This window comes from Ranitomeya imitator, chromosome 7 (assembly GCF_032444005.1).
Source record: "Ranitomeya imitator isolate aRanImi1 chromosome 7, aRanImi1.pri, whole genome shotgun sequence".
Classification (NCBI taxonomy): Eukaryota; Metazoa; Chordata; class Amphibia; order Anura; family Dendrobatidae; genus Ranitomeya; species Ranitomeya imitator.
This window is the reverse complement of record NC_091288.1, coordinates 6,831,174-6,856,645: the sequence shown is the minus strand read 5'-3', so window position 1 is coordinate 6,856,645 and position 25,472 is coordinate 6,831,174. Positions and strand designations below refer to the sequence as shown.

At 45.6% G+C, this 25,472-nt stretch overlaps 2 protein-coding genes across 2 annotated transcripts in view; one reads left to right on the top strand and one right to left on the bottom strand.

Annotated features, from left to right (window-relative positions):
- The window catches only part of SEMA5B (semaphorin 5B), a 265,455-nt gene that overhangs the window by 6,922 nt on the left and 233,061 nt on the right, over positions 1-25,472 (bottom strand). The window contains exons 16-22 of the mRNA XM_069732617.1: positions 19,086-19,233; positions 18,667-18,892; positions 13,229-13,447; positions 9,671-9,841; positions 848-997; positions 612-656; positions 248-453 (exon numbers count right to left, since the gene is read on the bottom strand). Of these exons, the coding sequence (XP_069588718.1) occupies positions 248-453; positions 612-656; positions 848-997; positions 9,671-9,841; positions 13,229-13,447; positions 18,667-18,892; positions 19,086-19,233 (1,165 nt within the window). The remainder of the gene's footprint in view (positions 1-247; positions 454-611; positions 657-847; positions 998-9,670; positions 9,842-13,228; positions 13,448-18,666; positions 18,893-19,085; positions 19,234-25,472) is intronic.
- Positions 1-25,472, top strand: part of SLC49A4 (solute carrier family 49 member 4) — a 142,286-nt gene that overhangs the window by 105,712 nt on the left and 11,102 nt on the right. The window lies entirely within an intron of this gene.

Sequence of the window (25,472 nt, the reverse complement as noted above, 5' to 3'; positions counted from 1 at the left end):
CCCGACCCCAATCTCATGCATCATGACATCATGTCCCCGTCTCATGCATCATGTCCCCGTCTCGTGCATCGTGACATCATGTCCCCGTCTCATACATCGTGACATCATGTCCCCGTCTCGTGCATCGTGACATCATGTTCCCGTCTCGTGCATCGTGACATCATGCCCCTTTCTCGTGTATCGTGACATCATGTCCCTGTCTCGTGCATCATGACATGCATCTCTCTTCCCAACCCAGGACTCCTACCTTAAACTCCATTGGAGTATATTTTTCATTTTTGGGAGTGGAGTTGCCCTTGTAGTGGAGATGGTTAGGGGTTGCAGGGTGAATCACAGTGGACTCCTGGGACTGTCTCTGGCACCGTTGGCAATAAACATAGATTACAAATGTCAGGAGGCTGGAGCCAAAGAAACAAGACACGCCGGTGGCGATCAGATGAATAAGGCTGAAACCTGTAAAGATTGGAAAAAAGATGAGTCATCGGGATCTAACAGTGTGAAGCCCATGTGCTACTCTGATATCGCCCACAATGCATCAGCATTAAGCCTCCACATAAGAAGCCATGATGCCAGTATGCCAGCCATTACAAAAGTTCTCCGGTTTCTCTCACCTCCACACTCTTTGTTTTCATCAATACTTGATGCCGGTAAAATTACTGTAAATTAAAAGAGGGGAAAACTGTTGTGAATGCATAAATACACGAGGTCTACAAGAAAAAGATGGGAACTTAAAAGGACAGCTGTTCCTGGCATCATGAGGCCATCAGAGCAGAATGCCATTGGACAGATCCCAGCAGTGCTCATATCGTGAACAGGTGCAGATGTGGTGAAGCTTTGTCAGGCGTACCAGGAATCTCATTGTAGATACAGTCTCTGTACTGAGTGTTGTTTCCGAGACACTGAGTGGGTCCAGGATTGTGAACATCACAGTAGCGGTTTCGGTATTGTGTTCCATCTTCATGACACATGCTCCACTCGGACCACTCTGCCCAACCACCTGCAGCAAAACAGCCAAACAAGTCATTGCATCCAGCTCATTCTCCGCGCGGCAACGATTTATCTCCATTTCTCAGTTAAATTCACTAAAGTCTTTTTGTTTATATCTTGACACAATATGAGTAGCAAAAATAAAATATTGCAAGTTACCAGCCAGAGCAGTCCTTGTTTTGGGCACACTATTATTCCCACGTTCAAGGACCCTTCACCTATGCTGTCGGTGTAGGGCCATGAACAGGGCAGCCCTCCTTCTCTATGGGGCATGTTACTTGTATCTTGGGCATGGGAAGAATAACACGTCTGCGACTAAAAAGCGGTTTGATTATTTTCATCTAATTTCCATGTATTTTGGTGTGCTGAAAACGAAAAAAATATTGAAAAAAATCCTGGATGTCAGGATTTGCCACAAAATGCAAAATTCTCTTCAAATTTAGTATATTTTTTCTCAATTTTTGGTATTTTTTTATCTTTAGGGTTTTGGAAGTCAAAATTACTATTAATTAATTCACTTCAATGCATTGAAGATATATAATGCCAAAAAATATAACTTTCAAAGAAAAGAACTTTCAGAGTGAGCTAATGAAACCAGCATCAACATGTTGCAACCTGAACGAGCAGGCTCCGACATGCCCGGGCTTGATTCAATTGTTTTATCTTGGTATTCACCTGTTCACACTTTTTCATCTCAGTTCGTGTTAGCTCGTCATATTCAACAGTGTTTCCCAAAATTAGCATTATGGCTCAGCAGAAGTGTATTAATTCGCCTGACAGACTCTGTTAAATTTGTGGTGAATATACAGTGTTTAAGCAACAGCTGAATATTACAAACTTTGTGAAAAAAGTATACTTCGCCTATTTCGCACTAAAGCTTGGAGATCAAGATAAAGCTTGGGCGCCTCAAAGTGTGCAAACGGTGTGTTGAGGACCTCCGAAATTGGTTCAAGGGTAATAAAAAAGCTTTCCGTTATGGGATTCCTATGGTTTGGCGAGAGCAAAAGAACCATAGTTACGATTGTTACTTTTGTTCATGCGATGTTAAAGGGTATAATTCAAAAAGGAAGCATTCCATTTCATACCCCAATATTCACTCAGCAATTCGTCCCATCCCCCATGGCACAGATATACCAGTACCCAAGGCCCCTGCTACCTTGGAAGAGATAACTAGCTCCGATGAAGGTGGAGTCATACCTGAACCAGATGATGCATCAAGTTCTGACTTTGAAGACGATACAGGACAAATTGTTTTACCAGGAGGAGATGAATGATTTGGTAAGAGACTTGAATCTTCCCAAAGATGCCGCTGAGTTACTCGGATCAAGGCTCAAAAGTAAGAATTTATTGTTGCCAGGAGTGTCTTTTTGATGGTTCAGACATCGTGAAAATATGTTCGTTCCTTACTTTGCCCAGGAAGATAAGTTGGTTTATTGCATCGATGTCGAAGGTTTTATGGGTCAATTCAAAATCCAATATGATTCAGTGCAATGGCGTCTTTTTATAGATTCTTCAAAAAGAAGTTTCAAAGCAGTTTTACTCCACAACGGCGGTTTTTATGCTTCTATCCCTGTAGGTCATTCTGTACACCTCAAGGAAACCTACGAGAACTTGGAATTGGTTCTTCGTAAACTTAAATATGAAGACCACGGTTGGCAAGTGTGCGGGGATTTGAAAGTCTTGTGCATGCTGCTCGGGCAACAAGCTGGGTATACCAAATACCCTTGTTTTCTGTGTCTATGGGACAGTCAAGACCGACAAAATCACTGGACCAAGAAGAATTGGCAGCCGGGGGTGCTCACAGTTGGTGAAAAAAATGTCCTCCGAGAAACTTTGGTTCCTCCCCATAAAGTTCTTCTACCACCTCTTCACATAAAATTGGGATTGATGAAGCAATTCGTACAATCACTTCCAAAAGATGGAGAATGCTTCAAATACTTGGTCACCAAGTTTCCAGGCCTCTCGGAGGCAAAATTGAAGGAAGGTGTGTTCGTCGGATCAGACTTTAGAAGGCTTATAACTGATCAAGAGTTTATCAATACCATGATGCATCCTCAAAAAGAAGGGTGGTTTGCATTCAAAGAGGTCGTAGAGAAATTTTTAGGCAATAACAAAGACCCCGACTACAAAAAAATCGTCAGACGAATGCTGAAAGTATTTCAAGCTTTAGGTTGCTTGATGAGTTTGAAAGTGCATTTCCTCCATTCCCACCTTGACAACTTTCCTGAAAATTTGGGAGCTGTGAGTGAAGAGCAAGGTGAACGATTCCACCAGGACAGTAAAGTGATGGAAAAAAGATACCAGGGAAGATGGAGCATTACAATGATGGCAGACTACTGTTGGACGCTTCAGAGAGACATTCCAGATGCTAGGTGGTACAATTTTTTCTGTTAACCATTAATGTGGTACAGGACCTTATTTTGGTCGTATGTAACATAGTAACATAGTAACATAGTTAGTAAGGCCGAAAAAAGACATTTGTCCATCCAGTTCAGCCTATATTCCATCATAATAAATCCCCAGATCTACGTCCTTCTACAGAACGTATGTCTTTCCAGGGGGAAGGGTATATATATTATATGTTTTTAATTGATTTTAAATTGGTTGGTGTGTCTTTGTTACAATAAAGTTTGCATTTTTTGTTATACAACAGGTGTGCATATTTCTATGCATAGGCTTTCCCCCCCTTTTTTCTTGTTGTTATGCTATTTCTATGCATTTTTGTAGCACCCTGAATGATTGAGCAATACATTTTGGATACTTTTATCATAGTAGTGCACCTGTTATTCCATGGTCTACATTCCAGATGCTACTCACAAGCGTAAATGTACCAGGAGAAGCCTCACAGGGAAGAAGAATCGATTTTAGCATGTGTTAGTGAGCTCATTGCAGTTAAAAAAATGATTTTCATGAAACATTTGTAATAAAAAATTAATTTTACGAGTCTATTTTCATTTATTTTGAGGTACGGTCTTATTTAACATAGTTACTTAAATTGTCAGAAAACGTGATGTTCTATGAGAAAACGGAGGTCATTTTTGGATTCAGCGCACTTAAAAACATAAAGATTACATGGAATAACCAAAACAGCTCTTGAAAAAAAATGTTTTTGCAGACCTGTGTAATCAGACGGACATGTGACACTTTCTGTAAGAGATGATGAAGGAATGGGGAGCAGTGATGTGCTGTCTGTGGACGGTGACGCTGGGGTGCCATAGTATTAGGCCTCGCAGAACAGGATTTTGCTTTACATGTCTCCCTATCTATAGGCATGTCGCCTCCAACAACTTATCTGCAGGCATCTCCAGCTGCTTCTCTGGGGACACATTGTAACTCAGGAAAGGAAATGTTCATGTCAGGTTAGAGGCCCATTAGTTATGCAAGAAGGAAACAAGGCTCCCTGCATGTAAATCACCTCCTTCCACCCCGGAGACGTCACCCTGAGATCAATTAACATAACTTGGAGCACGGTGATCATCGCAGAGTCAGGAGCAGGCAAATAATTTAAGCCAATGGCTTCCAAAATCTGAATTTATTACTAACCTGGAAAATAAATATTACATCAAATAAATTACACATGAAGTTTTGGCCCTCTCTGTACATTCTGGGTACCATATATCGAGTAGTTGGCATGGAGGAGGGAACCTTCTGTCTAGGGGGGAAATATGCTGAGAAATGCACCGAGCCCAATATATCACAGAACGATATCAGACCTGACGCAAGCGGCTTCCACCCGGTTATGGACCCTTCATGTGGTGAAGGAGCAGATTGTCTTGACACCTGGTGTCTTCAGATCCATCCAGGTAGTCATTTATATGTCGCCTCTACGTGGGCTGCAGATGGATCTGACTCACAAGCTGGGACCGGGATGTTATTAGGCACTAATCAAACGCTGCTGAGCACAAGTTGCTGCTGGGATGTGACGCACAAACCTCAGCTTCACCCGCCCAACTCCACTCGGCCCCCAGAGAACATCAAGTAGTCATGGTGCACAATCGCGCTGGGTCTACTCGCACACAAATTCACATCCTGATCGACTTCTAAACCAAGTGTCTGCTAACCAAGTTCTACCCAGTGGAGAAACATATCATGGCTGGTCTCCACCTTCAATATATCCACTTGTGTTTATAGCCAGTCTATGGAAATCAGCATTCAGGCAATTACCAGTGACATGAGCCGTATGCCGAGGCAGAGCTCACAATTCATGAGCTGGAGAAGGCTTGTCGGCATCGACGCTCTATTCCAGCACTTCCTCCATCTCCCTCTCCTCATTAGAAAAATGTTACATTCTCGGCTCTGCAGCTCCCAAAATTATCCATAAAATCACCTGTGCAGGGAGCGATCGTGGGGCCCTATAAGAGTTACCATGGGGCCCGCCTCAACAAAACGTCAGGATAGAATTGTAAAGTTAATCAAGGCTTAGATGGCAATTAGGAAGCAATAGTGGAGGCTCGGGGCAGGTTCTGGAGCTCGGGCGCCTGAAAAAGTGGAGAATGAAAGTTTGTCAACCCTTCAGAATGTTAATAATAATAATAATCTTTATTTTTTTTTTTATATAGCGCTAACATATTCCGCAGCGCTTTACACTTTACACACATTATCATCGCTGTCCCCGTTGGGGCTCACAATCTAAATTCCCTATCAGTATGTCTTTGGAGTGTGGGAGGAAACCGGAGTACCCCGAGGAAACCCACGCAAACACGGAGAGAACATACAAACTCTTTGCAGATGTTGTCCTTGGTGGGGGGTTTTTGAACCCAGGACCCCAGCGCTGCAAGGCTGCAGTGCTATCCACTGAGCCACCGTGCTCAGTGGATATATTTCCATATTCCATATATTTCCATATTTCCACATATATTTGACACAAAACTACATTTCATTTTCACACAAGTACTAAAACTGGATAAAGCAATAAATTGGGAAAAGGAGTAAAAAATATTAAACTTTATTTCTTTATCAAGGATAATGATAAAAAAAATCACAGACCTGTGAGAGGCAAAAGTGAGTGCACCTTTAGGATTAGCAAATAAAATGTGTATATATACATGGAAAAATATACAGTGGGGGAAAAAGTATTTCGTCAGCCACCAATTGTGCAAGTTCTCCCACTTATAAAGATGAGCGAGGCTGTAACTGCCATCATAGGTCGACCACAACTATGAGAGTCACAATGAGAAAACAAATCCAGAAAATCACCATGTCTGATTTGGAAGATTTATTTTTCAAATTATTGTGAAAAATCAGTATTTGGTCATTATCAAAAGTTAAGGTGGGCACACACTGTTGGTGGTATGCCTTCCCATTCCATGCAGATCTCCTCTAGAGCAGTGGCCAACACGGACTCACCAACATAACAGAGGAGAATCTGTTTAGATTCTAAGGAGGAATAATCTAAAATCCTTCATGTGATGTGCAGGACTAATCCGTACCGGAGATATTTAGATGCAGTTACTGTTGCACAAGGGGATCGCACCAGATACTGAGAGCAAAGCGTCACTGCTTTTTGTCACTCAAAAACCTCTGATAATTTTTTCACATTTAAAAAATTACAGTCTAATATTTTTGACTCAATTGATTTAGTTCTTTTAGGACTTGTATGAGCATCTGATGTAGTTTTATGCAGAAATTTGGATAATTCTCTAGGGTTCACAAACTTTCAGGTACCACTGTATGCGCTAACCTCTCCCAAACAATGACTGATTGTGAGATTAGACCCAGAGAATGGACAGTCTCAAATATATATGGGGTCATGGTCCAAAGCAGGGTCTGGAGAGGAAAGGCACGCTTTGCTTCAAAATGATACGCACTTTGCGCGATAAGTATACATGTATGATTTTTTTATATAGTGGCTCCTGACCTATAGTTGTGCACTGACATAACATTAAAAACCCACTCGATTTTGCGAATGTGCGATATGTGGAATATTATAGATCTAAAGACAGTGACCTCAATATCGCTATGTATTCCTGAATGTGTCTGTTGTATTACAATTTATATACAGTATGTATATACAGTACAGACCAAAAGTTTGTACACACCTCATTTAAAGATTTTTCTGTATTTTCATGACTATGAAAATTGTAAATTCACACTGAAGGCATCAAAACTATGAATTATCACATGTGGAATTATATACTTAACAAGAAAGTGTGAAACAACTGAAATTATGTCTTATGTTCTAGGTTCTTCAAAGTAGCCACCTTTTGCTTTGATGACTGCTTTGCACACTCTTGGCATTCTCTTGATGAGCTTCAAGAGGTAGTCTCCGGGAAAAGTCTTCCAACAATCTTGAAGGAGTTCCCAGAGATGTTTAGCACTTGTTGGCCCTTTTGTGTTCACTCTGCGGTCCAGCTCACCCCAAACCATCTCGATTGGGTTCAGGTCTGGTGACTGTGGAGGCCAGGTCATCTAGCGTAGCACCCCGTCACTCTCCTTCTTGGTCAAATAGCCCTTAGACATCCTGGAGGTGTGTTTGAGGTCATTGTCCTTTTGAAAAATAAATGATGGTCCAACTAAACGCAAACCGGATGGAATAGCATGCCGCTACAAGATGCTGGGGAACCCATGCTGGTTCAGTATGCCTTCAATTTTGAATAAATCCCCAACAGTGTCACCAGCAAAGCCCCCCCACACCATCACACCGCCTCCTCCATGCTTCACGGTGGGAACCAGGCATGTAAAATCAATCCGTTCACCTTTTCTGCGTCGCACAAAGACACTGTGGTTGGAACCAAAGATCTCAAATTTGGACTCATCAGACCAAAGCACAGATTTCCACTGGTCTAATGTCTATTCCTTGTGTTCTTTAGCCCAAACAAGTCTCTTCTGCTTGTTGCCTGTCCTTAGCGGTGGTTTCCTAGCAGCTATTTTACCATGAAGGCCTGCTGCACAAAGTCTTCTCTTAACCCTTGTTGTAGAGATGTATCTGCTACTAGAACGGTGTGTGGCATTGACCTGGTCTCTAGTCTGAGCTGCTGTTAACCTGCGATTTCTGAGACTGGTGACTCGGATAAACTTATCCTCAGAAGCAGAGGTGACTCTTGGTCTTCCTTTCCTGGGGCGGTCCTCATGTGAGCCAGTTTCTTTGTAGCGCTTGATGGTTTTTGCCACTGCACTTAGGGACACTTTCAAAGTTTTTCCAATTTTTTGTACTGATTGACCTTCATTTCTTAAAGTAATGATGGCCACTAGTTTTTCTTTACTTAGCTGCTTTTTTCTTGCCATAATACAAATTCTAACAGTCTACTCAGTAGGACTATCAGCTGTGTATCCACCAGACTTCTACACAACACAACTGATGGTCCCAACCTCATTTTTAAGGCAAGAAATCCCACCTGCTAAACCTGACAGGGCACACCTGTGAAGTGAAAACCATTCCCAGTGACTACCTCTTGAAGCTCATCAAGAGAATGCCAAGAGTGTGCAAAGTAGTCATCAAAGCAAAAGGTGGCTACTTTGAAGAACCTAGAAAATAAGACATATTTTCAGTTGTTTCACACTTTTTTGATAAGTATATAATTCCACATGTGTTAATTCATAGTTTTGATGCCTTCAGTGTGAATTTACAATTTTCATAGTCATGAAAATATGGAAAAATCTTTAAATGAGATGGTGTGTCCAAACTTTTGGTCGGTACTGTATACTTATTTTTTATATAGATTAATAAACTTATAAACTTTTATGCAATAAACTTATAAACTTTTATGCACCTATGTACTCCGTGTTCTCCTATTTACTGTGCATTTGTTTGGAGTTGGGGTTAGTTTAATTGAGGATGGACCACCACTGTGTGATATCCCCCTCCTGCATATAAAATGCAACTGGGTTTTCTGTTTGTAATGACTGTGTTACCGTCAGTCCTTTGTCCCAATTTAAACCTTCTAACCCAGTGTATCCCAAGTTCCAGTCCTCACAGCCCCCCAACAAATCATGTTTTCAGGATCTCCTTAGTATTGTACAGGTGAGAGAACTTGTATCAGTTTCTTATGCCTTGATTAGAATTCCATTATTTGTGAAATACTGAGGAAATTCTGAAAACATGAGGACTGGAGTTTGGCAAACCTTCCTCTAACCCCTTCAGGACCCTCTGTGCCCTTCCACACCCATCTACCACTTCTACAGACACCCCTCCAAAACAATCTGCCTCCCTCCGATCCCTTGTTCTTCTTCCTGACACTGCAGACCTTTTTGTCATCCACTAGATCCCTATGACTCCCCAGATCCCTCTGTAACCCTCCTTTCAGACTCCTTGGATACTCAAAAATACTTTTCCTCTCCTTCATGGCCTTCAGACCTCCTGAGATATCTGTTTTTTTTTCCCTCTGTTCTTGTTTAAACCTTTCTGACCTCTCAGACCCTTCTATATATCCCATCTAGATCCCGCTGACCTCCAGACCCGGCTTACTTCCCCAGATCTCGCTGACCACCCAGACCCCTCTGTACCCATCCCTCCAGATCATCAGACTCCCCTGGCCCCTACCGCACACTTTGACCCTTTCTCCAGATACTTGTCCCTTCCTGACACACTCCAGACAAGTTGTGAGAGCCCCCTCCCCCTGTATCTTACACATCAATCTCATGGGCATAGAGTAGTATCCAGACAATATTGGTGTAAACATAGATGTTACATTGTAAACAGTTTACAAACGTTAGAGAGAAATAGTCTCGTGTGACGTCTCCATACCTTCACAGGGGTAAGTATTACAGAGCGCCTCCTCCGTGTGAAGACCAATGCAGATGTCCCCGCCATTGGAAGGGACAGGGTTGGTGCAGGTACGTGTGCGCTGGTAATGTCCACCTCCACAAGTAGCTGAACACTGTGTCCATGACGACCAACAGGACCACGAACCTTTCACTTTATCATAACAAAGAAAATAGAATAATAAAATCTGAGAAGAAAAGTGAATTATCCATAAAAACTGCCAAAAGAGAAAATGTAAAATGTCAAACTCTCCAGAACTCACATATCAAAGACTGCAGATATGAAGCCTTACTGACAGATACAAGACTCCTCTCTATGTGGAAATGCCACAAGGTTACCAGCAATATAGTGTATATAAAAAGTCTAAAATTGCAGGTTTTTATCATGTAAAATACTCCTACAAAGAATTTAAAGGAATAAAGAAATAAAATAATGTGGTCGCATAAATCTACACTAATACTTTGTTGCAGTCCCCTGTGAATTTCTGGCAGCAATCAGTCTTTTTGGGGTTGGGGTCGCTCAGTGCGGCATATCTAGAATTGGCGATCTTAGCCGGCTCCTCCCTGCAGCAGCTCCACGTCGGTCAGATTGTGGGGCATCTCCTGTGTACAGCGCCCTCTTCAGGTCACCATGGATTTTCCCTTGGGTTCAGGTCTGGGAGGTTCCAGAACTTCTATTTTCTTCTAGATAAGTCAATCTTTTGGTGATTTGGATGTCGGTTAGGGTCATTGGGCTGAAGGGTCAAATTCATCTTCCGAATTTTAGCAGGGTCCGGAATGTTTTGACGCAAAATTGACTGATATTTGAACTGTCCATAATTCCCTTCACCTTGGCTAAAACTCCAATTGCAGCTGCCAAAAACAACAGACAGAAAACACAATGCTGCCTCCACTATAGGATGGTAATCATCTAATAATGCTTGGTGTCAGATTTGCACCTTTTCGAAATTATGGTCTAAAACTTCCACCTTGTTCTCATAAGACAAAACAAATGTCCTGCTTTTAGGAGATGTGAAGGAGATTTTGGCAAAACGTAGCCTAAATAAGATGGGTTCTATGCAAAAAAAGGGTTTAGTCTTGCCCCTCGACCAGAGAGTCCAGATATATGAAACATATGGGAGATGTATGTGATAATTTCACATGTCAAGAACCTGGCATTTTAACAGGTGTAAACTTTTATGTGTACAGCATAGTCTGAAAAACAATTATGGAGGCAGCATGGCTGCTGTGAGACACTCGGTCATCCATCCTGCTAGTGCAGCGCAACTGCAAGCGTGCACTGCGCCGCACCTTTAAAACTATAAAAAGTTTAGGATCCAGTGAGTGGTTCGCTGTATTGTGACAGTGAGCTACCTGCAGTCTCATCAGACGGTTGAACTGAGAATGTCATGTTTATTTTTCTAAATGTTTGCTTAGCGACATTAGATCAACATACGAGTTTTGGATCTGCAGTACATGTCATTTTCTACAGCAATAGCAGTATTATAGCAGTTATATTCTTGTACATAGGAGCAGTATTATAGTAGTTATATTCTTATACATAGAAGGCAGTATTATAGTAGTTATATTCTTGTACATAGGGGCAGTATTATAGTAGTTATATTCTTGTACATAGGAGCAGTATTATAGTAGTTATATTCTTGTACATAGGGAGCAGTATTATAGTAGCTATATTCTTGTACATAGGAGAAGTATTATAGTAGTTATATTCTTGTACATAGGAGCAGTATTATAGTAGTTATATTCTTGTACATAGGAGCAGTATTATAGTAGTTATATTCTTGTACATAGGGGCAGTATTATAGTAGTTATATTCTTGTACATAGGGGCAGTATTATAGTAGTTATATTCTTGTACATAGGGGCAGTATTATAGTAGTTATATTCTTGTACATAGGGGCAGTATTATAGTAGTTATATTCTTGTACATAGGGAGCAGTATTATAGTAGCTATATTCTTGTACATAGGAGCAGTATTATAGAAGTTATATTCTTGTACATAGGAGCAGTATTATAGTAGTTATAGTCTTGTACATAGGAGCAGTATTATTGTAGTTATATTCTTGTTCATAGGGGCAGTATTATAGTAGTTATATTCTTGTACATAGGAGCAGTATTATAGTAGTTATATTCTTGTACATAGGAGCAATATTATAGTAGTTATATTCTTGTACATAGGGGCAGTATTATAGTAAAAAGCAGAAGTTAAAATCATACGCATTTCAACGGTCGTGCCGCCTTACTCATTGTGATAATCACAATGAGTAAGGCGGCACGACCATTGAAACGCGTATGCTTTTAATGCACTTTAAGCCTGTGACTGTCACTGGTATGAATCACCTGTTTTTGTGTCTATGGATATGAAGATGGACTTTGGATCCGCTGGCAGAAAGGGGTTAAATGCAGTTTTGGTGTTGGGAACGGCGCTGTGACCCTACAGAATCTTCTGAAAATGACACCAACCTCCTGTGCTGCTTAATCACCTAACCTCAAATTTAGCTTAGAAAAACAGATGCCATTAAACATTTTTTGGAAAGCGAAGTGACAGCCCCTGTAGTGGCCGGAGGACGTGGTGACCGTCATGAGCCACTGGTACAAAGAAGGATAAAGAGAGGAGGAAACGCTGCATCTAGTTCCACATCCCAAGCACTATAGAAAATGCACAGAAGTCACGATTTTCCTTCCAGATCTTCACCATCATTACACGGCATCCGTCAGATTGTGAGCGGAGCATCAGGAAAGCGAGATGCTCACTGGAAAAGGTAAGTAAACTTTAGGCCGAGCACCTGTATAAAAGGGATTTACTGCTGGCCCTGGTGCAGTATTTATTATTCATTACCGGACCCGGCGCAGTTTACGGAGGAATAAAGCCCAATATTATGACGGCAAGAAAGCAATTACCCAATAAAGCCGCCGCGCAGCAGAAAGCACCTTGTTGTTTTCAATTAAGATGTAATTGTGTTTTCCTCGCATTCGGGTGGAATCGGACTCCTCGTAAAGATTATACTACCAGCGACGATGGGAGAAGCTGAGCCAGGAGAGTCTGTATCCGCTAATGAGCAGAGCGAGACCGCCGAGCAGCGACAGAGATCAATGTCATGTACAGAACGCAATCATGTCCCCAGAGATGGAGTTCAGCGAGCGACGGTGTAACCACATCCGTCTGGAAACTGACAACCCCTTCCCGATGCTGCTAAGTGATCCCGGGAGCCGCAGCCATTAATCCTTTATCAGCTCAAGATTAATTAAATACTATTTTATTTTCAGTAGCCTTTAAAGGGTTAATGTGAACTGTAAAGGCATGAAAAACGTAAAACCCCGGCGGTCCTGCAGGGGGCGACACACAGTGACACAACTTTAAAAAATTCTACAAAATCAGGAAATATTCATCATGAGGTTAGAATCATGCAGCGCCCCCAGTGGCCAAATATAAAATAACATGCATTGCTTTGGACCCGCACAGAAGCATACCAGAATGACGGAGCATTACCGATGACAATACCACGCGCCCCCAATAATCTGGGGAAGGGCGCTGTTCTCACCTGGGCAGAGCTGTGGGTTGCAATCCTGGAACTCCATGGCAGACCCCATGCAGGGCTGACCACCATTCCGAGGTTCGGGATTACTGCAAGTTCTTTTCCTGGATCGGAATCCCAATTCACAGTCTCGGGAGCAGGCAGACCACATTCCCCATGGACTCCAGCCCCCGCTGATGATACGAGCTGGGGTCTTACCACTCCGCATCATGTCATCCACAAGAGCTGCAGAAAAACAGGACATGTAGTGCAGATTATTGTGCATCGAAGTGCACCCAATGAACTACAACCCTCAGCATGCAACTGTATGAAGGAGGATCTATGGATACAAATGTGCTAAGGCACAAAGGTCAGACAATAAAAAAACTGCTGCAATCGCTGCATCATTGGACGTTCAACAACTTTCTGCTCATTTAGGCTAGGTTCACACTAGCGTTGCGCCGCCCTGCGTCGGCGACGCAACGCGCGACGCACGTAAAAACGCGCACAAACGCGCGCAAAAACGCGCGCGTTTTGCGACGCGTGCGTCGTTTTTGACGAAAATCGGACGCACAGAAAATGCTACATGTAGCGTTTTCTTGCGTCCGACGCTAGCGTCGGAAACGACGCACGTGGCGAAAAACGCCACCAAAACAACGCACGCGTCCCCTATGTTAAACATAGGGGCGCGTCGCCGCTGCGTCGCCGACGCAACGCTAATGTGAACGTAGCCTTACACAATCCTCTGTGAGGGAAATACAGCAGTCCTGAGATTGTAGAAGCAGTAAAGGCCGGACAGAGGATGGACAGAGGAAGGACAGAGGATGGACAGAGGATGGACAGAGGAAGGACAGAGGATGGACAGAGGAAGGACAGAGGACGGACAGAGGACGGACAGAGGACGGACAGAGGATGGACAGGGGATGGACAGAGGAAGGACAGAGGTCGGACAGAGGATGGACAGAGGTCAGACAAGATGGACAGAGGAAGGACAGAGGTCAGACAGAGGATGGACAGAGGATGGACAGAGGTCGGACAGAGGAAGGACAGAGGAAGGACAGAGGTCAGACAGAGGATTACCAGGGACTGGACAGAGGAAGGACAGAGGTCAGAGGATGGACAGAGGAAGGACAGAGGATGGACAGAGGAAGGACAGAGAATGGACAGAGGAAGGACAGAGGTCAGAGGATGGACAGAGGTCGGACAGAGGATGGACAGAGGCCAGAGAGAGGATTACCAGGGACCAGACACAGGCCGGACAGAGGAAGGACAGAGGAATGACAGAGGAAGGACAGAAGTCGGACAGAGGATGGACAGAGGAAGGACAGAGGATGGACAGAGGAAGGACAGAGGTCAGACAGAGGAAGGACAGAGGTCGGACAGAGGATGGACAGAGGAAGGACAGAGGTCGGACAGAGGATGGACAGAGGTCGGACAGAGGCAGGACAAAGGCCAGAGAGAGGATTACCAGGGACCAGACACAGGCCGGACAGAGGATGGACAGAGGTCGGACAGAGGTTGGACAGAGGATGGACAGAGGTCGGACAGAGGATGGACAGAGGAAGGACAGAGGTCGGACAGAGGATGGACAGAGGCCAGAGAGAGGATTACCAGGGACCGGACAGAGGCCGGAAAGAGGATTGACAGAGGCCAGAGAGAGGATTACCAGGGATCAGACAGAGCCTGGACAGAGCACAGACAGAGGCCGGAAAGAGGCTGGACAGAGGCCAGAGAGAGGATGGACAGAGGAAGGACAGAGCCCAGAGAGAGGATTACCAGGGACCAGACAGAGGCCGGACAGAGGATGGACAGAGGCCAGAAAGAGGGAAATACAGCAGTCCTGAGATTGTAGAAGCAGTAAAGGCCGGACAGAGGAAGGACAGAGGACGGACAGAGGATGGACAGAGGAAGGACAGAGGACGGACAGAGGACGGACAGAGGACGGACAGAGGAAGGACAGAGGAAGGACAGAGGATGGACAGAGGATGGACAGAGGAAGGACAGAGGTCAGACAGAGGATGGACAGAGGATGGACAGAGGTCAGACAGAAGATGGACAGAGATAGGACAGAGGTCAGACAGAGGATGGAGAGAGGAAGGACAGAGGAAGGACAGAGGTCAGACAGAGGATGGACAGAGGATTACTAGGGACTGGACAGAGGAAGGACAGAGGTCAGACAGAGGATGGACAGAGGTCGGACAGAGGATGGACAGAGGCCAGAGAGAGGATTACCAGGGACCAGACACAGGCCGGACAGATGAAGGACAGAGGAATGACAGAGGATGGACAGAGGAAGGACAGAGGAAGGACAGAAGTCGGACAGAGGATGGACAGAGGTCGGACAGAGGATGGACAGAGGTCGGACAGAGGATGGACAGAGGTCGGACAGAGGTCGGACAGAGGATGGACAGAGGTCGGACAGAGGATGGACAGAGGTCGGACAGAGGATGGACAGAGGAAGGACAGAGGTCGGACAGAGGCCAGAGAGAGGATTACCAGGGACCGGACAGAGGATGGACAGAGGCCGGAAAGAGGATTGACAGAGGCCAGAGAGAGGATTACCAGGGATCAGACAGAGCCTGGACAGAGCACAGAAAGAGGCTGGACAGAGGCCAGAGAGAGGCTGGACAGAGGATGGACAGAGGAAGGACAGAGCCCAGAGAGAGGATTACCAGGGACCAGAAAGAGGCCGGACAGAGGATGGACAGAGGCCAGAAAGAGGGAAATACAGCAGTCCTGAGATTGTAGAAGCAGTAAAGGATGGACAGAGGAAGGACAGAGGACGGACAGAGGACGGACAGAGGAAGGACAGAGGAAGGACAGAGGACGGACAGAGGACGGACAGAGGAAGGACAGAGGACGGACAGAGGACGGACAGAGGAAGGACAGAGGAAGGACAGAGGTCAGACAGAGGATGGACAGAGGTCAGACAGAAGATGGACAGAGGAAGGACAGAGGTCAGACAGAGGATGGAGAGAGGAAGGACAGAGGATGGACAGAGGAAGGACAGAGGTCAGACAGAGGATGGACAAAGGATTACTAGGGACTGGACAGAGGAAGGACAGAGGTCAGACAGAGGATGGACAGAGGTCGGACAGAGGATGGACAGAGGCCAGAAAGAGGATTACCAGGGACCAGACACAGGCCGGACAGAGGATGGACAGAGGAAGGACAGAGGTCGGACAGAGGATGGACAGAGGAAGGACAGAGGTCGGACAGAGGATGGACAGAGGAAGGACAGAGGTCGGACAGAGGATGGACAGAGGATGGACAGAGGATGGACAGAGGTCGGACAGAGGATGGACAGAGGATGGACAGAGGAAGGACAGAGGTCGGACAGAGGAAGGACAGAGGATGGACAGAGGTCGGACAAAGGCCAGAGAGAGGATTACCAGGGACCAGACACAGGCCGGACAGAGGATGGACAGAGGTCGGACAGAGGATGGACAGAGGTTGGACAGAGGATGGACAGAGGTCGGACAGAGGAAGGACAGAGGATGGACAGAGGTAGGACAGAGGCCAGAGAGAGGATTACCAGGGACCGGACAGAAGATGGACAGAGGCCAGAGAGAGGATTACCAGGGATCAGACAGAGCCTGGACAGAGCACAGACAGAGGCCGGAAAGAGGCTGGACAGAGGCCAGAGAGAGGCTGGACAGAGGAAGGACAGAGGATGGACAGAGGAAGGACAGAGCCCAGAGAGAGGATTACCAGGGACCAGACAGAGGCCGGACAGAGGATGGACAGAGGCCAGAAAGAGGGAAATACAGCAGTCCTGAGATTGTAGAAGCAGTAAAGGCCGGACAGAGGATGGACAGAGGACGGACAGAGGACGGACAGAGGACGGACAGAGGAAGGACAGAGGAAGGACAGAGGACGGACAGAGGACGGACAGAGGTCGGACAGAGGACGGACAGAGGTCGGACAGAGGAAGGACAGAGGTCGGACAGAGGATGGACAGAGGAAGGACAGAGGTCGGACAGAGGATGGACAGAGGAAGGACAGAGGTCGGACAGAGGATGGACAGAGGAAGGACAGAGGTCGGACAGAGGAAGGACAGAGGATGGACAGAGGTCGGACAGAGGATGGACAGAGGAAGGACAGAGGTCGGACAGAGGATGGACAGAGGTCGGACAGAAGAAGGACAAAGGCCAGAGAGAGGATTACCAGGGACCAGACACAGGCCGGACAGAGGATGGACAGAGGTCGGACAGAGGATGGACAGAGGAAGGACAGAGGTCGGACATAGGATGGACAGAGGAAGGACAGAGGTCGGACAGAGGTCGGACAGAGGAAGGACAGAGGATGGACAGAGGTCGGACAGAGAAAGGACAAAGGCCAGAGAGAGGATTACCAGGGACCAGAAACAGGTTGGACAGAGGATGGACAGAGCATGGACAGAGGAAGGACAGAGGTCGGACAGAGGATGGACAGAGGTAGGACAGAGGTAGGACAGAGGCCAGAGAGAGGATTACCAGGGACCGGACAGAGGATGGACAGAGGCCGGAAAGAGGATTGACAGAGGCCAGAGAGAGGATTACCAGGGATCAGACAGAGGCTGGACAGAGCACAGACAGAGGCCGGAAAGAGGCCAGAGAGAGGCTGGACAGAGGCCAGAGAGAGGCTAGACAGAGGCTGGACAGAGGATGGACAGAGGAAGGACAGAGCCCAGAGAGAGGATTACCAGGGACCAGACAGAGGCCGGACAGAGGATGGACAGAGGCCAGAAAGAGGATTGACAGAGGCCAGAGAGAGGATTACCAGGGATCAGACAGAGGCTGGACAGAGGACAGACAGAAGAAGGACAGAGGCTGGAAAGAGGATGGACAGAGGTCGGAAAGAGGATGGACAGAGGCCGGACAGAGGAAGGACAGAGGCCGGATAGAGGATGGACAGACATCTGTCTGAGATGGTTCCTGCATTGAGCGGGGGGGTGGACACGAGGACCCCGGGGAGAATTGGGGGTCCTGATGACCCTGGAGGTCCCTTCCACCTCTACCATTCTAGGATTCTATCAGTGCAGGAAGGATCAGACTGAAGCTGGAGAACACATATAGTGGGTGTCATTATAAACCTCCATTGTCCCATTCACTTACAGGAAGCACTGATAAAAATAAGAAGAGATTGAAACTAAAAGTATATTGGAAAGTTGCAGAATTGTTGCTATTGTACTGAGCTTTATGCGCAGGGCTCTGGATGAGCAGTTTGTGACGTGCGAATCCCCACAGTCAGAATATCTGGAAATTGTTTAATAATAATGGAGTTTTCATGTAAGATGTGCTCTTATGTATTACTATTGGTTCTCTTTTTTTCTTTATTTTTTGTAGAAGATTATTTCATGTATACAGCAATGTGTCTGCCCTGTTATATTCATACTGGGATGTGTATATATAATCATTCTATTCTAATAAATGAATGCTTTGTGGCCCCGCAGATCTCCGGCAGTGCAGTGTGTGGATACTCACAGTCGGTCTCGCAGGCCGCGGATCCGTCATTTGGGCAGAATCGAGTCTCTGTTTTCTTTCTACCAAACTGAAGCTCGTGCGGGTCGGAGAGTTGAGCGCGACAAGTGTAGCGGAACCGCTGCTCCTGGCGCGCTCCGCCCTGTGTGATATTAACCGTCATCCATGGCGTCCAAGGAGTATTTCGGCGAACCTCAGGACAGGCCTCCGAGTTACAGATCCGGAATTCCTGCAGGGAAAGAACATGGTACTGCGCAGGATGTGACCATGGAGCCACCACGCGCCGTCCAGGGGGCCCATTCTGCAGCCGCAGGACAACCCATCACACTGCTAGGAACTCATGCCGTCGCTGCACGGAGAATCCTACTTTCCACCCCGTCAGAGCTAAGTTCAGAACATCGCTCAACCACCGCCACCATTACCTGAGCGCAGCCGGGGCAGCTGTTCCCGTTCTCACAGGTGCGCTGTCTGGAGTGAATGCCCCCTCCACAGTCTGCGCTGCATTTGCTCCAGGAACCCCAAGATGACCAGAATATTGGGACTGGGCAGGGACTGTTCTCATTACAGAACCTGAGGGAGAAGACAAGAAGGAGGTGAATCCATGGAATGGAAAGAACAGAAGATAACGGCTCTGCGATAAATCGATGAGATGGAAAACCGCCACATCTCCATCTCCACTGGGTGTAGCATTAATACCACATGCAGCAGAACAGCCTGTTCTTGGTGAAATAACATGTTTAATGGGCGCCAACAATTTCCAGACAAAGTTCGGCAACTTTCTGATTTCATTTATGTTTGTGTACAATTTGGAAGAACACCGCCTGCTGTAAGTGAATGGAAAAAACATCTTCACTATCAAACTGACTTCTTCCTGTTCTCACAGGAGCTCGTTACAATGTATCAGTGTAGACAATCCTCTGTGAGCAGCGGTGCATGTAAGATGTATACTTTTTTATTACCTGGCATTGACGTCCCTCTGTTTGTAGGATTGTACTTACTAAGAGAAATGCCATATAAATAGGCCTGGGTTCACGTTAGGTTCTATAATCTCCTGTCGCCTCCAGCTCAAAAATATCTCCAGAATCCGTCCTTTCCTCAACCGTCATTCTACTAAAATGCTTGTGCATGCCCTCATCCCTCATCATCTCCCTCCTTGACTACTGCAACATTCTTTTCTGTGGCCTCCCTGCTAACACCTTGCTCCTCTCAGTCCATCTTTAACTCTGCTGCCCGACTAATTCATCTCTCCTCGCTACTCCTCCGCTTCCCCCCTCTGCAAATCTCTTCACTGGCTCCCATTCCCTCAGCGTATCCAGTTCACATTACTAAGGCTGGGTTCACATTGCGTTATGGCTCTACGTTTAACTGACTAAGTTACACCGCGGCATAACGCGGTGTAACGTAGTCCGTTAACGCTGCCATAGACTGCAATGTCGGACGCATCGCTAGCGCACGCCCTCAATGGGCGTGCGCTAGCGATGTGCCGTCATTTGAGTGACGGACCTGAGACACGGGTTGCAGCATTTCCGGGTCCGTCACTGCTAGCGCAGATGGAGCTAGCAGAAGCTCCATCAGCGCTAGCGCTGTGCAAAAGTCGGCACTTGCGTTAGCACAGTCCGTTCAACGTATGCGTTGCACTAATGCAATGTGAACCTAGCCTAACACTGACCTACAAAGCCATCCACAACCTGTCTCCCCCATATATCTCTGAACTAATCTCCCGATATCTTCCCTCACGTGATCTCCGGTCCTCCCAAGACCTCCTTCTCTCCTCCACACTTATTCGCTCCTCACCCAACCGCCTCCAAGACTTCTCCAGAATATCCCCCATCCTCTGGAATTCTCTGCCCCCAACACGTCCGACTATCAACCACATTCGGATCCTTCAGACGGAACCTGAAAACCCATCTCTTCAGGAAAGCTACAACAATCAATGACCCCGCTGCTGTCTCAACACCATCGGAGCTGCTGAAACCCCAGACCCACTGTCTCCGTCCCCACCATCCTGTAGAATGTAAGCCCGTGGGGGCAGGGTCCTCGCCCCTCTGTATCAGTCTGTCATTGTTAGTTTACTGTAAGTGATATCTGTGATTTGTATGTGACCCCTTCTCATGTACAGCACCATGGAATCAGTGGAGCTTTAGAAATAAATAATAATAATAAATGGCAAATCCGTCCATAAACCGCGCATTATTCACAGATGCAGCCGGCGACCAGACTGAACATCACCAGGATTATAATAATGGGATGTGGGCAACGCCCCAAATAACGGCATGAACGAGACGTGTCCGGCCATTACCCGCTAATGTAACACGGCTCCAGGACCAGGTCTAATGAGAAAGGGCAGAGAGGAGGCCGCCTGGGAGCAGCCAATTAGCACAATTAACAGAATATTGACGAACCCGACGCTCTTTCTGGTTTCCATGTGAGAAGGTCAGACTGGCTGCACCGGCCGCCCAGGGTTAAACGCCCAGAAAATGTCCAATTAGGAAAATAGAATCAACTGCAGAAGCAAATTAATTGTGTCCATTACCAAATGTGAGGAGCAAGCGGCGGCAGGACTGTGTGACATTAGCATTGTATATCAATATTACATGACACCGCGCCAATGTCCTAATCACCACCTGAGTAAGTGCGACATGTGTTATAGTCACACAGCGCTACATGGTACCAGCAGAGAAAAGGTATCGCCACAAAGCGACAAAACCCACAGAGAGATCCATTCATGGAAATGTCCAGCAGAATAGTGAGTGCAGCTCCGGGGTATAATACAGCATGTAACTCAGGATCAGTAATGTAATGTATGTACACAGTGACTGCACCAGCAGAATAGTGAGTGCAGCTCTGGAGTATAATACAGGAGGTAACTCAGGATCAGTAATGTAATATATGTACACAGTGACTGCACCAGCAGAATAGTGAGTGCAGCTCTGGGGTATAATACAGGAGGTAACTCAGGATCAGTAATGTAATGTATGTACACAGTGACTGCACCAGCAGAATAGTGAGTGCAGCTCTGGGGTATAATACAGGATGTAACTCAGGATCAGTAATGTATGTACACAGTGACTGCACCAGCAGAATAGTGAGTGCAGCTCTGGGGTATAATACAGGAGGTAACTCAGGATCAGTAATGTAATATATGTACACAGTGACTGCACCAGCAGAATAGTGAGTGCAGCTCTGGGGTATAATACAGGAGGTAACTCAGGATCAGTAATGTAATGTATGTACACAGTGACTGCACCAGCAGAATAGTGAGTGCAGCTCTGGAGTATAATACAGGATGTAACTCAGGATCAGTAATGTAATGTATGTACACAGTGACTGCACCAGCAGAATAGTGAGTGCAGCTCTGGGGTATAATACAGGATGTAACTCAGGATCAGTAATGTAATGTATGTACACAGTGACTGCACCAGCAGAATAGTGAGTGCAGCTCTGGAGTATAATACAGGAGGTAACTCAGGATCAGTAATGTAATGTATGTACACAATGACTGCACCAACATAATAGTGAGTGCAGCTCTGGGGTATAATACAGGAGGTAACTCAGGATCAGTAATGTAATGTATGTACACAGTGACTGCACCAGCAGAATAGTGAGTGCAGCTCTGGGGTATAATACAGGAGGTAACTCAGGATCAGTAATGCAATGTATGTACACAGTGACTGCACCAGCAGAATAGTGAGTGCAGCTCTGGAGTATAATACAGGAGGTAACTCAGGATCAGTAATGTAATATATGTACACAGTGACTGCACCAGCAGAATAGTGAGTGCAGCTCTGGGGTATAATACAGGAGGTAACTCAGGATCAGTAATGCAATGTATGCACACAGTGACAGCACCAGCAGAATAGTGAGTGCAGCTCTGGGGAATAATACAGGAGGTAACTCAGGATCAGTAATATAATGTATGTACACAGTGACTGCACCAACAAAATAGTGAGTGCAGCTCTGGGGTATAATACAGGAGGTAACTCAGGATCAGTAATGTAATGTATGTACACAGTGACTGCACCAGCAGAATAGTGAGTGCAGCTCTGGGGTATAATACAGGAGGTAACTCAGGATCAGTAATGCAATGTATGCACACAGTGACAGCACCAGCAGAATAGTGAGTGCAGCTCTGGGGTATAATACAGGAGGTAACTCAGGATCAGTAATATAATGTATGTACACAGTGACTGCACCAGCAGAATAGTGAGTGCAGCTCTGGAGTATAATACAGGAGGTAACTCAGGATCAGTAATGTAATGTATGTACACAGTGACTGCACCAGCAGAATAGTGAGTGCAGCTCTGGAGCATAATACAGGGTGTAACTCGGGATCAGTAATGTAATGTATGTACACAGTGACTGCACCAGCAAAATAGTGAGTGCAGCTCTGGAGTATAATACAGGATGCAACTCAGGATCAGTAATGTAATGTATGTACACAGTGACTGCACCAGCAGAATAGTGAGTGCAGCTCTGGAGTATAATACAGGATGTAACTCAGGATCAGTAATGTAATGTATGTACACAGTGACTGCACCAGCAGAATAGTGAGTGCAGCTCTGGAGTATAATACAGGAAGGAACTCAGGATCAGTAATGTAATGTATGTACACAGTGACTGCACCAGCAGAATAGTGAGTGCAGCTCTGGGGTATAATACAGGATGTAACTCAGGATCAGTAATGTAATGTATGTACACAGTGACTGCACCAGCAGAATAGTGAGTGCAGCTCTGGGGTATAATACAGGAGGTAACTCAGGATCAGTAATGTAATGTATGTACACAGTGACTGCACCAGCAGAATAGTGAGTGCAGCTCTGGAGTATAATACAGGATGTAACTCAGGATCAGTAATGTAATGTATGTACACAGTGACTGCACCAGCAGAATAGTGAGTGCAGCTCTGGGGTATAATACAGGATGTAACTCAGGATCAGTAATGTAATGTATGTACACAGTGACTGCATCAGCAGAATAGTGAGTGCAGCTCTGGAGTATAATACAGGAGGTAACTCAGGATCAGTAATGTAATGTATGTACACAATGACTGCACCAACATAATAGTGAGTGCAGCTCTGGGGTATAATACAGGAGGTAACTCAGGATCAGTAATGTAATGTATGTACACAGTGACTGCACCAGCAGAATAGTGAGTGCAGCTCTGGGGTATAATACAGGAGGTAACTCAGGATCAGTAATGCAATGTATGTACACAGTGACTGCACCAGCAGAATAGTGAGTGCAGCTCTGGAGTATAATACAGGAGGTAACTCAGGATCAGTAATGTAATATATGTACACAGTGACTGCACCAGCAGAATAGTGAGTGCAGCTCTGGGGTATAATACAGGAGGTAACTCAGGATCAGTAATGCAATGTATGCACACAGTGACAGCACCAGCAGAATAGTGAGTGCAGCTCTGGGGAATAATACAGGAGGTAACTCAGGATCAGTAATATAATGTATGTACACAGTGACTGCACCAACAAAATAGTGAGTGCAGCTCTGGGGTATAATACAGGAGGTAACTCAGGATCAGTAATGTAATGTATGTACACAGTGACTGCACCAGCAGAATAGTGAGTGCAGCTCTGGGGTATAATACAGGAGGTAACTCAGGATCAGTAATGCAATGTATGCACACAGTGACAGCACCAGCAGAATAGTGAGTGCAGCTCTGGGGAATAATACAGGAGGTAACTCAGGATCAGTAATATAATGTATGTACACAGTGACTGCACCAACAAAATAGTGAGTGCAGCTCTGGGGTATAATACAGGAGGTAACTCAGGATCAGTAACATAGTAACATAGTAACATAGTTAGTAAGGCCGAAAAAAGACATTTGTCCATCCAGTTCAGCCTATATTCCATCATAATAAATACCCAGATCTACGTCCTTCTACAGAACCTAATAATTGTATGATACAATATTGTTCTGCTCCAGGAAGACATCCAGGCCTCTCTTGAACCCCTCGACTGAGTTCGCCATCACCACCTCCTCAGGCAAGCAATTCCAGATTCTCACTGCCCTAACAGTAAAGAAACCTCTTCTATGTTGGTGGAAAAACCTTCTCTCCTCCAGACGCAAAGAATGCCCCCTTGTGCCCGTCACCTTCCTTGGTATAAACAGATCCTCAGCGAGATATTTGTATTGTCCCCTTATATACTTATACATGGTTATTAGATCGCCTCTCAGTCGTCTTTTTTCTAGACTAAATAATCCTAATTTCGCTAATCTATCTGGGTATTGTAGTTCTCCCATCCCCTTTATTAATTTTGTTGCCCTCCTTTGTACTCTCTCTAGTTCCATTATATCCTTCCTGAGCACCGGTGCCCAAAACTGGACACAGTACTCCATGTGCGGTCTAACTAAGGATTTGTACAGAGGCAGTATAATGCTCTCATCATGTGTATCCAGACCTCTTTTAATGCACCCCATGATCCTGTTTGCCTTGGCAGCTGCTGCCTGGCACTGGCTGCTCCAGGTAAGTTTATCATTAACTAGGATCCCCAAGTCCTTCTCCCTGTCAGATTTACCCAGTGGTTTCCCATTCAGTGTGTAATGGTGACATTGATTCCTTCTTCCCATGTGTATAACCTTACATTTATCATTGTTAAACCTCATCTGCCACCTTTCAGCCCAAGTTTCCAACTTATCCAGATCCATCTGTAGCAGAATACTATCTTCTCTTGTATTAACTGCTTTACATAGTTTTGTATCATTTATTTTGTATAGTAATGTATGTACACAGTGACTGCACCAGCAGAATAGTGAGTGCAGCTCTGGGGTATAATACAGGAGGTAAC